Source organism: Rhea americana, unplaced genomic scaffold (genome assembly GCF_003343005.1).
Source record: "Rhea americana isolate MKP2758 unplaced genomic scaffold, rheAme1 scaffold_258, whole genome shotgun sequence".
NCBI classification, from domain to species: Eukaryota; Metazoa; Chordata; class Aves; order Rheiformes; family Rheidae; genus Rhea; species Rhea americana.
The window spans coordinates 206,623-222,325 of NW_028186377.1; the positions used below are offsets into that span (position 1 = coordinate 206,623).

At 37.6% G+C, this 15,703-nt stretch overlaps 1 protein-coding gene across 1 annotated transcript in view; it reads left to right on the top strand.

Annotated features, from left to right (window-relative positions):
- The window catches only part of LOC146594475 (E3 ubiquitin-protein ligase parkin-like), a 488,318-nt gene that overhangs the window by 194,734 nt on the left and 277,881 nt on the right, over positions 1-15,703 (top strand). Inside the window, exon 4 of the mRNA XM_085307410.1 lies at positions 1,203-1,339. Within this exon, the coding sequence (XP_085163536.1) occupies positions 1,228-1,339 (112 nt within the window). The 5' untranslated portion in view covers positions 1,203-1,227. The remainder of the gene's footprint in view (positions 1-1,202; positions 1,340-15,703) is intronic.

Below are 15,703 nucleotides of genomic sequence, written 5' to 3' on the forward strand. Positions count from 1 at the left end.
TCAACTCATCTCTCTTTTTTTTTGCCCTTTTTTTGATCCTTGATGTTGATAATACTCCTAAAGGAGCAGAGATAAGCAAGCAGTATTGCATAACACTTACAGAACATGTAACTCTATTAAAGGGGGCATAGGCATTACTTTGGAACTGACAGTGAAGACCTGTCTATCAAAAGTTTGCTGAAGTTAGGAAAGCCATTGGTTTTATAACTTAGTTGGTGCAGTGGATATATATATATATTGTCTACTATATTACTTGTTTTATTTTCCATCTCCAGTGTTCTGGTTCTGAGCAGGATTTTGGGAGCYGCTGCCCCTTCTTGTTGTCGTTGGAGGGTTTCTGGGTGTAGGCCTGTTTGTCCTAACTTATTGTGAGTGTTCCCCCTCCACATCTCCAGAAAGGGTATTATTTTGCAGTTGGGGTACCCACATTTAGGTTTCTCTATGTAGATGTCTGCTTGTGTGGTGGGTATCTTAGCTCACATTATCGTCAGTGGAGATGTAGACCATGGAGCCTAGAGGTTGATTCAGCTCACCCTGATGTAGATTGCTAGGGGATGATCAGCTCTAGCTTCTCCTGAATGTATTGACTATAATAGGAATCTCTCACTTAGCATGCCCAGAGATACTGGTATATATACCAGTATCTAGTACTGACATTTAGTTGTCTTGTTCCCAAATTGAATCCCACACATCTATCTAGAAGCTGAATTGTTATGCCCTCTCTGTAGAGGTCCAGTGGCTGGTTTGAGAGGCTGAAGAAACTGACTGGTCCTCACAAAGTCCAGTTCAGATTTCGTAGCTGGTCACATTTGTATTTGAGACAACTTCCCACCATTTGCAGTTTTATAACTGCAAATATAAGCTTACCTAGCTATGAAGTATTTCTATTCCTAAAGTGTTTTTCTTGTAAAATACTATTCATTTCCTCTTTATTTGATGTTTTACCTCTCTTCATGTTTCTAGTGAAAGCTTGCGTCCTGCACCTTGTCTCTGATTCATGTTAGGAACTATTTCTTTCTAAAAACTCTGCAATATGCCAGGCTAACTTCATTTTTTGTATACATCATGATAATATTGTATACTACTAGTGAAAAGCTAATACAATATTACAAATTCAAATACAGCACATTGTGGAGTTCAAACCATATTTCTTCATACAATAGAGTATTTCTTCATTATTTTCACTGTTTTGTCTTTAACAGGAGTCCTGTGCTTGTGTTCCAGTGCATGCATCGCCATGTCATTTGCCTCGACTGTTTCCATTTGTACTGCGTGACTATGCTGAACGATCGTCAATTCATCTATGATCCTGAGCTTGGTTATTCCCTCCCTTGTGTAGGTACGTTTTAGTAGGTTTTCTTTTCTAAAAAATACACAATTTTGATTCCAGAAGTAGACTCTTTTTATCACCTATTAATTTTGAATACATCTGTGGAATTAGATGTTTTCATAGAAGTTGTTTCATTTCATGGATTTTAATAYTGAGGTGGTTCTTCTGGCTGAGCATGTGAACTGCAGTATTAACTGGATTCTAAAGGACATTTCTTTTATAAGCAAATGCCTACTTTTTCACATTAGTATTTTATCATCATAGAGGGCTAACAGATGATAATACTGCACTTCTGTTAAAAAAAAAACGCTCATGACCTCCACATCTTTACTTTACTTTACTTTAAGTCAAATAAGCTATTAACTTTCTTGGCCTGTCTTCAAGTACTAATAAAAGAAGGACTGCAATAGGAATTTCAAATAGCCATTCTGTTGATAAAGTTATTATTACTAATTGTCACTGTGTTGAATGAAATGTAGATCACCCTGAGAAGGTGGTAGGTCATCTGTTTACCTGAGTAGAAAACAAATTTTAGTAAAAACAAGRTTTACACTGAAGTATCTGTTTGAGAGTTGAATCTATAACACTGGCACACTCAAAATTCTCAAAAATTTTGCTGCAAGGAAATRCATTAATTTTTTTTCCTGTTGATATATCTGTGTCTGTGCGTATATGTTTGTCACAAGTCCTGTGTTGCAGTGTGAGAATCACTTCCCTAAACGTTAGAAGATGCATAAAAGATGGGTTTGACTTGTTTGCGTGAATGGCTGACAAATGTYTCATGTAACTAGATGGGAGAAAAATTTCTTGGGAGAGTGACATTCACTTAAAATGATTGCTTGCCCTAAGGATGATGAAAGGACAGTAATAGGAACAATTCAAATTACTAACTTTTAATTACTACAGGAGCAACCTGGCAATGGTCATCAATTCATATTTCACTAGAATTGCTGTTTATGTACTGTTCACTTGCCAAGTCTAATTTTATTCCCTGCCTCCAGCAGCTTTTTCTACTACTGTGTTTGTACACTGATGTCATACTTCACAAAATACTTTTTTAATGTTGAATCAGAAGACCTGTCATCAGGAACCTAACAGGTGCTTTCTACTAGTGCTCTTTCCTTGACCATTACTGTAGTAATGTGTGGTCGTTCTGTACTCTCTACCTCCCTGCCTGCTTTTCCAGAAGCTAATACATTTTCTGCTCTCACACAAATTAATCGTCTTGTCTTTTTGCTCCATTCAAGATGAATCCATTCTTTTTTTCTTTTTTTTTCATTCCATTCATCAGTTCTTTTCTCTGTTCTCCCTTTAGCTCCTCAGCTTAATCAGTTATCTCAGCAGTTCAGCAGGCAACTCATCTTTCTCCTCTCCTGTGGGCCTCCTTGCATCCATGGCTAGTGTCACAGCACTTCCTCTAGTTCAGACATACTGTTTTAAACTAATGGCCCTTCTGCCTCTTCCATCTGTAAACATATTGTTAGTCATACTGCACAAAATTTATATTGGGATTTTTCAATATATCTTGCCACTCCAATTCTTCAGACCAAAAACTTTATCTTTTCTTTTTGTTACAGAGAAGACTAACAAATATGCAAGGATKCTTACCCCTACTTGGCAATAATAAGCCAGTCTTTCTCTCTCTTCTATATGTTGCAGTTGGACACTATGGGAATTGAGCAGTAGAAGCAGAGCTGGAATGGGATGGAAGGGAAAATGCAGGGAGACAGAGCTGAAAAGTTCAGAGATACAATTCCAGGCTTTGATGGGTGAGGAAGGCACAAGCTTGGCCTAAGAAAGGGAAACCATAAAGGACACACAAAAAAAGGATGACTGTACTTCCACTACTCCAATGAGACAGAGATCAGCTGTGGCAGTGTATAAGCAGCTATTGCTGCCAATCTAGTTGCAGCTATGCTATTTCCTACTTTATGCATTAAAATAGCTAGAAACACTGAACACAGGAACACTAAAATATTACTAGTTTTAGAATACTCCRAATCAAAAATTGCTTTCAAAATAGTGTAAAATATAACAATAATAATATGATTCCGATATGTTTGCTCTCTGATCTCCAATTATTTTCCTTGAAAGTATATTTCCTTGAAGAATCTCTGCTGAGGGTGTTACCCTGTGCTGCTGGACTGCCTGCTTTAAAAACGCCTCGGTGCAGTACAGTGCAGAGATTCTCATGCTAGAGATGAATGAGCTGATGCTGAAGAGCCAGTATAGTTATGTCAGTACAGCATGTTGGCCAGGCTCTTTGACACCTCTGATAAGCTGAGAGGACTGCCCAGGCACATAGCACTTCAGGAGCTAAGTTAGTATCCCTGCATGGTGCTGGGTGGTGCTGCCTGTGCACAGCTGCTTGCTCAGCATCAGCCTGATTATCCCTCAGGAGTGTTGACGTGGTAGTGTGCTGACGTGCTTTATGCTGGAGAGGTACTCAGTCACGATCTCTGAGCAGGTAGCAGTTTTAAATAATATTCTGCCCAAATGTAAAATTGATTGCTACCTCAGTCAGTTTTCTTTGTTGTGTTATCTGTTCTATATCAATAAAAGCTTTTCTAAACATTATCCTTCAGATGACACTGCAGGCTGAAGAGTCTGAGTGCTGTCGTTGTGACTAGAGTTTCATTTCTGCAGCTACCTGAACCTGACTTTCTGGTAGGCAAGAAATCTGGATACTTCTAAAATTAGGTTATAGTCCAGTTGAGAGCTGATGACTAAATTATTTCTTTACCCTTTGATAAAGTCATGAAGCTGAATTACATCACATCTGTGGAGTAAAAGAGGAAAAGCTGAGTTACCCACCCCTTCCCTCTTAATGTTCAGCTATAAAGGATTTAGCCTCCTTCAGAACTATGGTTCCAGCAGCTTTCATCTACAATCAGTTAAATTAAGAAACATTCAGGACAGTATCATATGATTTCCTTTTCCACATATCATGGCACTCCTACTTAATAGTGTAAGATTGCATTTTCGCAAGCTGCACTTTGCAATCTGAATTTTTGCAATGGTAATTTACAGTTTGTATTTACATCTGAGGAAGATAAAGCAGTGTTTGACACAACTTTCTCGAATTACCTCAGAGAAGCCTAARATTATTTCCTCTTGACAGGAATGAATACCATGGGACATGCCAGAAATTACTTCTTTGTCTTACTGTGGTGATGTTGGTCTAATGCATGTTCTGTCTAACAGAACTTGACTTAAAACAAAAAATATTAGATCTGAGCTTTAYTGAAAGATAAGATTTTGATCTGAGCCTTTTTCTAAAAGGAATATGAAACAGTGTCACGTTTACTGTAATGAGGTTTATGTTGTGGTCATTGACTAGGTTGCACAGACAGTGAAAACTGTRGTCTGTGTTAATGCATGTGTTTTTAGATGTCACAAAGCAATGCTGAAGTAGTGTTTACGGTGTTATGAACAGAAGATACCCATGTTGTGSGTTCACCCTTTGTAAAAAAATGGTTTTACTTTTCTATTTTCAGATAAGCATGGGTTTACTTAAAATCTACTTCATTTCTCCAAGGCATATGTGCACACTTTGCCCTAGAACTGTTCGGAAGGGTTTTGGTCTTCTAATTAAGACTATTTAAATTGTTTGGACTTCCAATTAGTTCTGTTCATCCTAGTATTTTTGAAAAAATAGAGCTAAAATAATGACAGCCTGCAGTTTCCATTAACATTTGACTCCCTGTTCCCGATTTTTATCAAGAGAATRTACCGACATAGCAGGTTTTTTATATCTTTTATTGGATCAATCTAGAGGTGAAAATGCCACACAAACAATAGAATAAAAATAAACAGCAGCTGCTACAGCAAAGGGTCACTATGACAGACAAAATCAGTGTTATCACATGCGTATGATAAGTTGAGCTGGAAAGGATCTAGGGATTTCAGATAAACAATGTTTCTCAAGTGTATTAAATATCTTACCTCCTTGTCTCATACATGCCAGAAGGTTGATTTTGTCATTGCGTTCAACTATTTTTTGTAGTTATATTTCTGCTTTTCTTTGATTTCTGTTATGCAGCGTAATTAAGCAGAAGATAGTATGTGTTTGGAAAAAGGCTATCTCAGTGGATGATCTATGATATATCACCTTGAAAATGACATAGCTTCACTTTGTTCCAACACAAAATGTGTCATTGCTGTGTTTCTGGAAGAACAAAATTAATTCCTTAATGCCTAGCTGCTAATCTAGTGCCAGGCAGCGCTATTCCAGCTGAGAACAGCCCACGTTGAGGACTGCAGCTCTGAGCAGAGGAACTCTGGAGTGTTGATAGGATTAGCTATTCAGAATAATGTGGCAGCCCCATGATTCAAATCCACTATATCAGCTCGCAGAAAAGACTCATAGATAGGAATTGGTTGTATTTTATTGGTCATTAAAACAAAAAAGTAAACGTTACAGATTATACTCTCTCTGCCCTTGCTAAGTGGCAACAAAAATCTATCCCTTTTCTCTGTATGGTGTCTTGTATTAATGAGGCTTCATGCATAGAAATTTCCATGAGTGGTGACCTCCAAGTATCTTTGAAATAATTAATAAGGTGCTTAGAGGGACAGATTTGCATATGCATGAAAGATCATTTATGGTTATTTAGTTACTGTGCAGGGCACAAGAATCTCATAGCATTACCTCAAAGCAGGAATTGTATACAAATATGCAATGTATTACTCCATTTAAACACATACTGTTCTTATGATCACAGTTTCATTTTTAAAATAGCATTACAACATTATGGGACTTGGTCTCCAGGGTAAAATAAACTTCCACAGATCTTTGGCGGAGGAAAAGTTGGCAAGGCCAAGGAAATGCAAGGTTTTATACTGCTGTAGGCATTTTGCAAAAATGCCTGTGCATCAGTTTATTTCATAAGAGTAATCGTATGTGTGATGTATTTTAAAGAAATCTGTGTAAAAGGTGCAGTTCTCCTGATGACTGTAAAACACTGTTGTATCTGGAAGTAACCCAGTTTTATCACACATGTATAAATAAACAAGTAAAATTACTCCTAGTTAGTGTATGGAACTGCTAATAAGAAGAATTAAAACTTTTAAGAGCCATGTTCCCGTGAAAGAAAGCTGCTGGGGAATGATTAAGGAGGCATATGTTCTAAGATCAAATTTGTTTTATCCTCTTTAGATTCTATTTGTGTAATAACAGGATGTTTTTGTTCCTATGGAAGATGTCAATGTAGTGGTGAATCTCTGAATCATCCTTCAAAAGCATAGCACCCAAAAAGAAAAAAAGAAAATGAATGGATAGCCTAAGCAAAATGTTCAGGAAAAAGGAGGGAGAACTGTATTTGGTTTGAGCACTCCAAATAGTGTGATTGGTGTCCTTTCTATTCTATAGAAGAGACAAAATCTCTATCAAGTTGAGGAAGGCATGTGTGTACAAGGGATTTTAAACTGAAGGTCAGCGATCTATGAACAGAGCCTTCTAAAGAATGTAATGAGGAGGARCCATAGTTTAGTGGGACCTCACATGGAAGAGTGCAACTGTTGGCACAAGAAATAAGATTTAACTAGTGTGAAGCCTTCTGAACGAAGGTTCAGAAACCTGGATTTCTGAAATCTGTTATCTCCAGTAGTGCTACTTTAAAGAGTTAAAGCAATTTAGGAAATCTGAAAATGCAGGAAACAGCAGTTTATTATTAAAGGATAACATAAAAGGGAATGTAGTAGGCCCTGCTGCAGCTTCTGGAAGTTCTTCAAAGTGCTCCTTAAGTTTCATATTTAGGGGGGTGTTATATTCCTGACARCTATCCACTTTTTGTAATTTCTTGTTTACATGAAATATGTGAGCTTACAGAGGCAGGTGTAGGAGGCTAGAGGAATGCTTTTTTGTGTTCTTTTGTATATTTTGTACATCTGACAAGCATTTTCTTTCTACTCTGAGGAATTAATAAACAAGCAATTACAGTCTTCAGATGTTTGTGGTGACAGTTCTAGTGGTATTTTTTTCTTGTGTTGCCAATGACAGGGAAAATGCAGAGACGCACCCCAACTCCTTATTTGTATCTTTAAAGGGATATCTGAGCATCTTTTGGAAGGGCTTTTAGCAATAACTGACTTTTATTTTTCTCTTTCCTGGAATCTTTCTATCGTTAATTTCTCATGGATCTGGCTGAACCCTGCTGTCCAGTCTAAAGAAGGGTTGTGTGCTCGCTCAGCTGCCTCTTTTCGTTGTCCTCCAGCAGAAGCTGTTTACTCCTCCTGCAGAGGGAATGCAAGGACTACAATTGTGGAGAGCATCATAGAAAAGCAAGCCTTTTCCACCTCTCATTCCCAGAAAGTTCTTCATAACAGGCAGATTGTATTTGTACGCACATACATTGGTTTGATGTACAATGAACCTTAGTTTCCTTATGTAAAAAAAAAAAAAAAAAAAAAAAAAAAAAAAATCAGCTGTTCAGCCTGCTTATTAATTCTGACCATATCTTCCCTGTGCATTATGGGCAGGAATATTTACTCTTTCTGTAAATAACATCATAAGTAAGTCAGGCAAGGTGAGAATTTCAGAACCTGCTGATTGTGAGGACATATCCGCAGGGCTTCGCCTACTCCTTTAGTTCAAGCTCAACCCAGAGACTGCTTAAAACAACTCCCTAGAAAAAGAGATCCTTGTTTTTTATAGATGAGAAGGATTTTACCATATCAGCACACTGACTAAAGTTAACTTGTCTTAAATAAGGCAGGAAAGTGAGCAAAAAAATGGGTAAAATATGAAGGATTATAAAACAAAATAGTGAGATGAGCATATTTCCTCAAAAAATTYCCGTTCCTTTTATGTTATGCTAAATTTGTTAAAAGCAATGAAAGAAAATTAAAATAATTTTGACCTTTTCATAGGAGTAAAGAAGTACTGCATGAAAGTGATATGCTACCAGTTATATCTCGTGTTAGAGGAATTCCTGAAATGACTGCATTGCACCTCTGCTCAGAGTAAAGTGATTTCTTTCTGTTCATGTTGATACTATTACAGTTATTATTCACATTATGGTAGCTTGGACATAYTATGTTGACTTAGTGTTATATATAGCGTTATGCCTCTTAGTAGGAGGCAGTGTCTTTTCCTCTGGCCTTATGATTTATGTAGGCAAAACATGGGAAGACAGAGGACAAATCACTTGGAGGTTACACAAAAGGTCATTGACTGAGTTTGCATCGGAACCCAGATGGCCATGAGTCTCGTTACAGGGCTTTGCCCATGAAAATACTGCTTCTTTTTCACCCCTTCTGTGTTTTTAGATTAGATTCCTCCAATCTCCCTTCTCATATCTCTCTACAGACTCGTGGTCAGTATGCCAAGAAGAGAAATTATTTTTCTTTAGTACTATATGTGCACCATAGATAGATCTCTGCAGCACCCTGGAGGGGAGAGTCTTGTTGGCAAAAGATCATCCACTTCTGCATTTTATTTTTGAAATTTGATGGAAATTTATCAGAGAATACAGCTAGACTGCTCTCTACCCTGATCCAAGAGGTAAAACTAATTTAACTATATTCAAGAAATTACAAGGTTATTCCAACTAATCTTTGATAGAGAAGGGGATCAAAAACATGTAGAAGACCAGAGTTTTACTGTCAAGAGTTAATTTTAGAGCTCAGGCTTTGCAGTGGTTTCCTGAAGAACCTTTAATGGTCATCTGCATTCTCCTCTCAGTGTGGGAATAAAATAAACATGAACCAACAGTGTGTCAAGCACTTTTTTTTGTGTTCCTTTACTAGCACAAACACATGACTAACTCAAAGGGCATGGTTGGAAGTCAGAACAACAGCTCCTTCATTTCCATTTTCAGTGTTGGCTGAAATTCAAGCAGGAGAATCTGAAGTTTGTCCCCTCAAGTCCTTGCTCTGTTTCCATTGCAGTAGATTTTCAGCTTCTGTCTCAAAATCTTTAGGACAAGTGGACCTTGATTCCATGATATATTTGAATTCTTATCTGGGAGCAATTATAGTGCAATTAAATCCTATGTTTCATATAAAAATCTGAGCTCTCATAATTAAATTCAGCATGAGATATCTTACCACAGGTTCTTTTCTCTTATATCTCTTACTAGTTCATCTGTTGCAATACATTTCATTTGTAAAATGCATGGAGATGGCAGTGCATGTAGGTAGGCTCACTCTGGTTAGTAATAGCGAAGGACAAGAGATAACAAGAAAATCTTTTGTAGAAATTAATAGTCTCTAAGAATAGCTAGGAATGGAATTTGAAAATAGACTTCTTGTCCTGTAAATAAAGATGTCCTGTTTCAAAATAAAATAGGCAGCATGTAATCCATAGAAAGGAGATGTGGGAAATGCAATACATCTTTCATCATTTCTGTGCACAACTGAAGTGGAGGTGAAATTTTGTCTCCGCTGGAGTCTATGAAAGCTGTGACTTTGTCTTTACACAGAAAAGAATTTCATTCATCTGAAAGTAATTCTGCCCATGGTAGTGTATCTTATAATAATCAATTGATGGTTGGCAAGTCACTTCTAAGCTTCTGTCCAACTGACAAAAATCATCATCTACATGAACAATAAAATCACCAAATGATATCATCTTGTTAGTCATCACTTCTACACTCAACTGCTTGAATAGGTTTCTAATTCGGGTTGTTTTCTAATTCATCTTGTCTAAGTGCTGTTGGGCGTTACAATGAGTACTGTGATTCAAAGTGTATATCTCCCTGAAGTCTCCAGAAAGATACATTTTTTAAGAAAGAAATGGGAAGGAATAATGACATAAGCTTCTGAACAGGGCATTTTTCTGTCTGCTCATGTCTGATTCAAATTCAGTCTGAACCAGCAGTAGATTCAGTTGTCATTTTTTGGTGCTTAGGAGACCTGTATGGCCTAGCTTAGTGGTCCCACTCTGGCCCAAGGGCGGTTTATGTTCACAGGAATATTCTGGATGAAAGTCGGGATCTCATGGAGAGAAGGGAGTGTAAGAGAGGCAAAAGAGGTAGTGCTTTGAGAAGAAGAGTTGGAGAAGAGCAAAAGACGGAGGGTAGGTGAAATGAGGAAATAATGACCCCAACATATATCTCATTTTTTGGTATGGCTGGTAATTTAGCCTTTAAACAYGGTATTTGGGTGTTTTATCTTTGGACTCTGTTCCACAGAGTGGAGACATCTGGTTGTTTGTCCTAAAAATGTCCAGTGGACTATAAAAGATGCTAATTATTATGACTGGAATACRCTTGAGGAGTTTAATTTACACTTTTGGTGTGGAATGAGGCAAAGCCTGACCTTTCATGCCTGCATTATTATAGGTTTATTAACGGATCAGTCTGTATCTGAGAAGAGGGTCTTTTTCGGTAGAGCGCCGCCTCTCGGGTGGGCTGTGCAAGGAGCAGCCTTTACACAAAATCAGTGCTGTTTGCTTCCTTATATACTCCACAGATAAGCTACTGAGACCAACTGTGGCACATGCAGCATGTGTTTAGTCTCTGAAGCCTGGTGATTAATATTCCCTGAGTCACTTTCTGAGCTTTGGTCTCCCACATGGCAGCATGTAGAGCTGCTGCCACATGACAAAACCAGCTAAGGACATTCCCCTTCAACAAGGAGTTGACTTTAATTAAATTTCTGTGTCTGGAAAGTGAAAATCTAATTTTCTTTTTGACATTTTCTATATTACTACTTAGACAAAATTATGAAAATAATTAATCCCTGTGAAGCAGACATCAGCATTATAAGGGGTACAAAAATATTGCATATAAATAATACTACTAATCACCAATTTGTTATAATTTATTGATGTACATTCTTATTAAAACTCTTAAATCAGATTTGTTCTCAATATAGCAGATGTGCCAAATGATTGCACAATGCAGGTGCAAGTGAGGGTTATAAAAAGTATCATAGTTCAAACTGCATCTCCATAAATTCTATCTCCCCTGAAATATATTAAAAAAAAAAAAAAGAAAGAAAAAGAAAAAAGAAATGGGGAGAAAGAACGAAGTGCATAATTTAGAAAAGAGATTTTTATTCTGTATCTGGTTGAAATCCAGTGCAATACAGTTGTTGCTGAAATTGTTGATGGTTGAAAAGTCGGTGTGCAATAACTTAGTGTTCTCATTCCGATCATTGGAGGACCTATGTTCACATTGCAAAAGCCACCATGTCATCTAATGTCAGCTGGTAGCCTTGTTTCCTGCCCTAAGAACAAAGAAAAGGATCCCTTAAGYATGGAAGTCAAACTTCCTCCTTAAAACTGAAGCACTTTGTGAGGATCAGAAGTGGGGCATATTGRGGTGGAACACATGGTATCACTTGCTCTGATGAAATGCCACTGAGATGCAATCTTCAGTGCTTTTATCAAGATTTTTCATACTAACTAAATAAGGGGTTTACAAAATCTGAACATCTGCACATTACATCATGTCAGCCTGCAAACAGATAGGATAAATCAGGCATTGATTGTGACACTTCAGTATTTTTCCTTAGAACTTGGTGCCACAGGCCATTTTCAAGAATTGATCCCAGGATACTGCAATTATWATCCATCTGCTTGCAATTTGTTATGTGTTTTTTGCTTGATGGTTTGGACCTTCTATTACACAGAGTGGCTAGASAGAGCAGTGGCACTGAGCGCTGGGGTAGTTGGTTGGAAGAAGACCATGGAAGCGGATACTGTTCCAAGTAAGTTTGGATTGTAGGGTCACAACGTGCTATAATAAAAAGATACCAAACTCTCAAGCTATTGCTTATATGGATTTACATATGATGTTTATAACAGAGTAGCGGTAATTGTGACTAACTTTAGAATCTTTAAAATATAAAATTATATGCATTTAAGCACATGGTGAGTTTTAATAAGGTCTTAGTAAGGAGTGATATCTACAGTTAGCAACTTAGATATGTTGATAAATTTGGGCTGMTTTGGAAATATTTAAAATAGAATCTTTAAAATATAAAATTATATGCATTTAAGCACATGGTGAGTTTTAATAAGGTCTTAGTAAGGAGTGATATCTACAATTAGCAACTTAGATATGTTGATAAATTTGGGCTGATTTGGAAATATTTAYGTTTAGTTTTCCAGTTTTAAAAACAACGTAGCCTCATTAGTGCAATGAAAATAAAGGGACAACAGCACTGGCCAGAACAATTTAGTATATTTACTGTAATATTATATGTTTTGTTCTTTAAAGATGTGTAGGAACACTAACATGCTGCAATTTTCAGAGTTTGAGTGGATAGTATTGTGGGAAAGATTCAGGGATATCTTCTAAAAAGGAAATTTTTTAGTATCTGATGCAATATGATTTGTGGCCAAACTCAGGGATAAAAGGCAGTTTGTTGAGAATGACAGTGGAACTTTTACCTTGCTTATATCTTGTCTAAGTGAAAATGGTGGTGAAGGATATTCTCCATCCTTGAAATGCTCACAGAAGTGAAACTTCCCATACTCTTGCTCCCTGCCTCCTTCACTAGCAATTTGAATTTATATTAACAAASTTCAAACATTCACTGTCAGTATCTTTGCATTCTTTGCTTACTGCAAATGCTTGTGGATAAATTTTAACAGCAAATAATAAGTGTTAATACAGCAGCATCCAGAAGATTACAGAAAACATGAAATGTTGTACATGACATGCCATCAGCATACTTAAACTAAAACGACGGGATGCAGCCTATAATGTTTTTTTGTCATTTGTAATAGAGATCAATGCTAGGGGAGCAATTATATTAGAAGATGAGGACCCTTAGTCGTACGCTGGTGCATTCCTCAATCACCCACTATTGGCCTGTCAGTACCTGTGCTTTTCTCTCTTTCCCTTTGACCTAAATATATCTTTTTAAACCTCATAAAAAATGAGATGCCTGCTATAAAAACCAATGATCTGACAAAGTGTGCAGCTGTGTCCTTTGGTGCACATCTCAGCTACTCCACCTTCAGCCTTGTGGCTTGCACTGCACAAGAAATTTAGCAATATTCTGCACATGCTCTTACGCACTCTTATGACTTTTATTTAAATGACCAAAATATATAGAGCAAACATTTTATTGTATTAATATCAGATTAGAAGACAAAAGAAATTCTTACCCTCATGCAGGCTGTGACCATGAATTTATTTTATATTTGTGTAAAATGCAAGTAACTTAATTGAAGGTGTTAGAAAATTGGATTCAGAGGGAAAATGAAACATCTTACAGGGAAATACAAAGGAAAGGTATGTACAGTAAAAGTCTACTGCTTGGTTTTTTCCAGTTTCTTTCTTTCTCTTTGTTCCATTTCTTTGTATCCAGAAATAAGCCTATCATGAGTCTACATTATTTCTTTTCACAATTTGTTTTCCCAAATTATTTCATTCCTTCCTATCTTTTTTTCTTTCCTTCTCCACCATTAATATTGTCATCTGCCTATCTTTATTGCCTTATTTGCTGATCCCAAAATATTATTGTCTTGCCCTCTGATTCTTTTCCCTCTTTCTCATGCTCTTCATTTCTCCTTTCGTCTTTTTTTTTCCCCTTTTTCTCTCTCACCTTGTCATGCCTTGCTGTCTCCTCCCGCCCTCTTTTTCCTAATTGAGATTCCAGGCACTCTTGTTCTCTTCTGCAAGGCCCACAAAGCCGTGAGGACGCTGGGCAGATAAAAGAGTAAGGAAAATTGACTCTGGAGGTGGCATAATGAGTCAGGGTCACTCCTGAGGGTTGGCTACGATCTCTTGGGAAAGGGTGCCCGGTGCCCGCCGAGGTGGTGAAGGCCCGCTGGGGAGCCAGCTAAGTCTCCTGCCTGAACTTTTTCTTTCCTGTCTCTCCACCCTCAGCTCAGGCACCAGCCAGTGAATCGTGAGCAGGAATATTCACGTGCCGGATGCGTGCCGGATGCTGGGCTGCACGTGCACACGAGAAAGGCAGTTGGAGTAGTTAGAAATAAAACTTTGTCTTTCCTGATAACTTGGCCAAGATAGCTGCTTGGGGGAAAAAAAAAATCTCCTGTCAAGGGGAATGTGGGGCTTGCAGACTTGCTTATTTGCTTTGTGAGTAACACATGGTATTTCCTGCATTATCCTAAACAGGTTGGAAAACCTGTAACAGAGCTTGGAGTTTTTTCCTCTCTCTTTCCTTGCATACCCGTGCATGCACATAAACATGCATAGACGCAGCCCTCAGTAGGATTTTTGGCCAATTTTTAACAGAAACTAAAGTTCCACAAAGTTGGAAAGTCCTTTTGTTTGCTTTCTACTGCGTTTATAATACGAAAGAGTGCATCGCCAGGTACAAAAGAGGTTCAGCTTGTCAGTTAAATAGGCTGGCTGGCACAGTCAGATTTTGTTTTTCATGATCCATTGCCCCAAGTAATATCCTCTGTTTATATCACTGCTGGAGGAGGGCGGGAAATTATGGAGGCGTTTTGGGTAATAACTGCTAGCAGGGAGACAGTATTTACCAGAGAGTTTGCGATGAGACTCTCAGGTAAATCATAAGCATTTTAGAAAAAACTACCTAATTACATATTTAATCGCTTGGAGCCATTCCAGTCACTCGGGAAAATAATGTGTGTTTTGTAAATCTACCTAATTATTTATTTGTGAAGGAAGTCATTCCAGCCTCTTGGGTAAGTAGTATGAATTTTATGACTTTTCTTACAGATCTGTTCTATTTAAGAATGTCAGAGTTAAAAAAAAAATCAAGCAAAGGAAGAAAAGCCTCCCTGTGCATTTTGGTGGACATAATCCTGCCCTCTCCAGAGACTACTTAGTACTGATTAAAAATTTCCTATATGCAAAAATATGTTATTAGCAATTGCAGTGTAACAATGATGTGCTATTTCTATAAAGGCTTCAAACTTTATTGTGCTTTAAATTAGCTCCCCTCCTTCCTCAGTGGCAGGACGAGCGGTGAAGCTCTAGCAGCCATATCTGTGGCTGGCACAGAGTGTGAATAAGGAGCCTGGCGGCAGGCGAGGAGTCAGGCTGACTCTGTTCAGCAGTTATCAAAAGCTACAGTGCAGTAAAGGTTAGGAGCTGCATAGTGTCTTTGCACTGCATGGAATAGTGTTGTGTTATAAGGGTGTGAATAACGAATTGCGCACTTTGGCCATAGTTAGTTACTAGGAAGAGAAAACAATGTCTGATATATAGGTCAGCATTAAAATAAGTGATTTTTTACAGTGTATCTGTCAGTCCATAGGGAGTTTTTTATTCTACTAGTATATGTTCTTCCTTCTTTCAGCTCCTGCTTTTTTTCACTCTAGGYCTTTTCCTTTATTCAAGAATTTACAGATTAATTTTCATAGACTATCATGAAGGGTATTCTCAATTTTCTTGATGAACTATGTGTTTTTTATGTATTTCTAAGTGCTGCAGACATCCTGTTGAGAAATTAGTGTTTTGATTCTTTTTTTTTTTT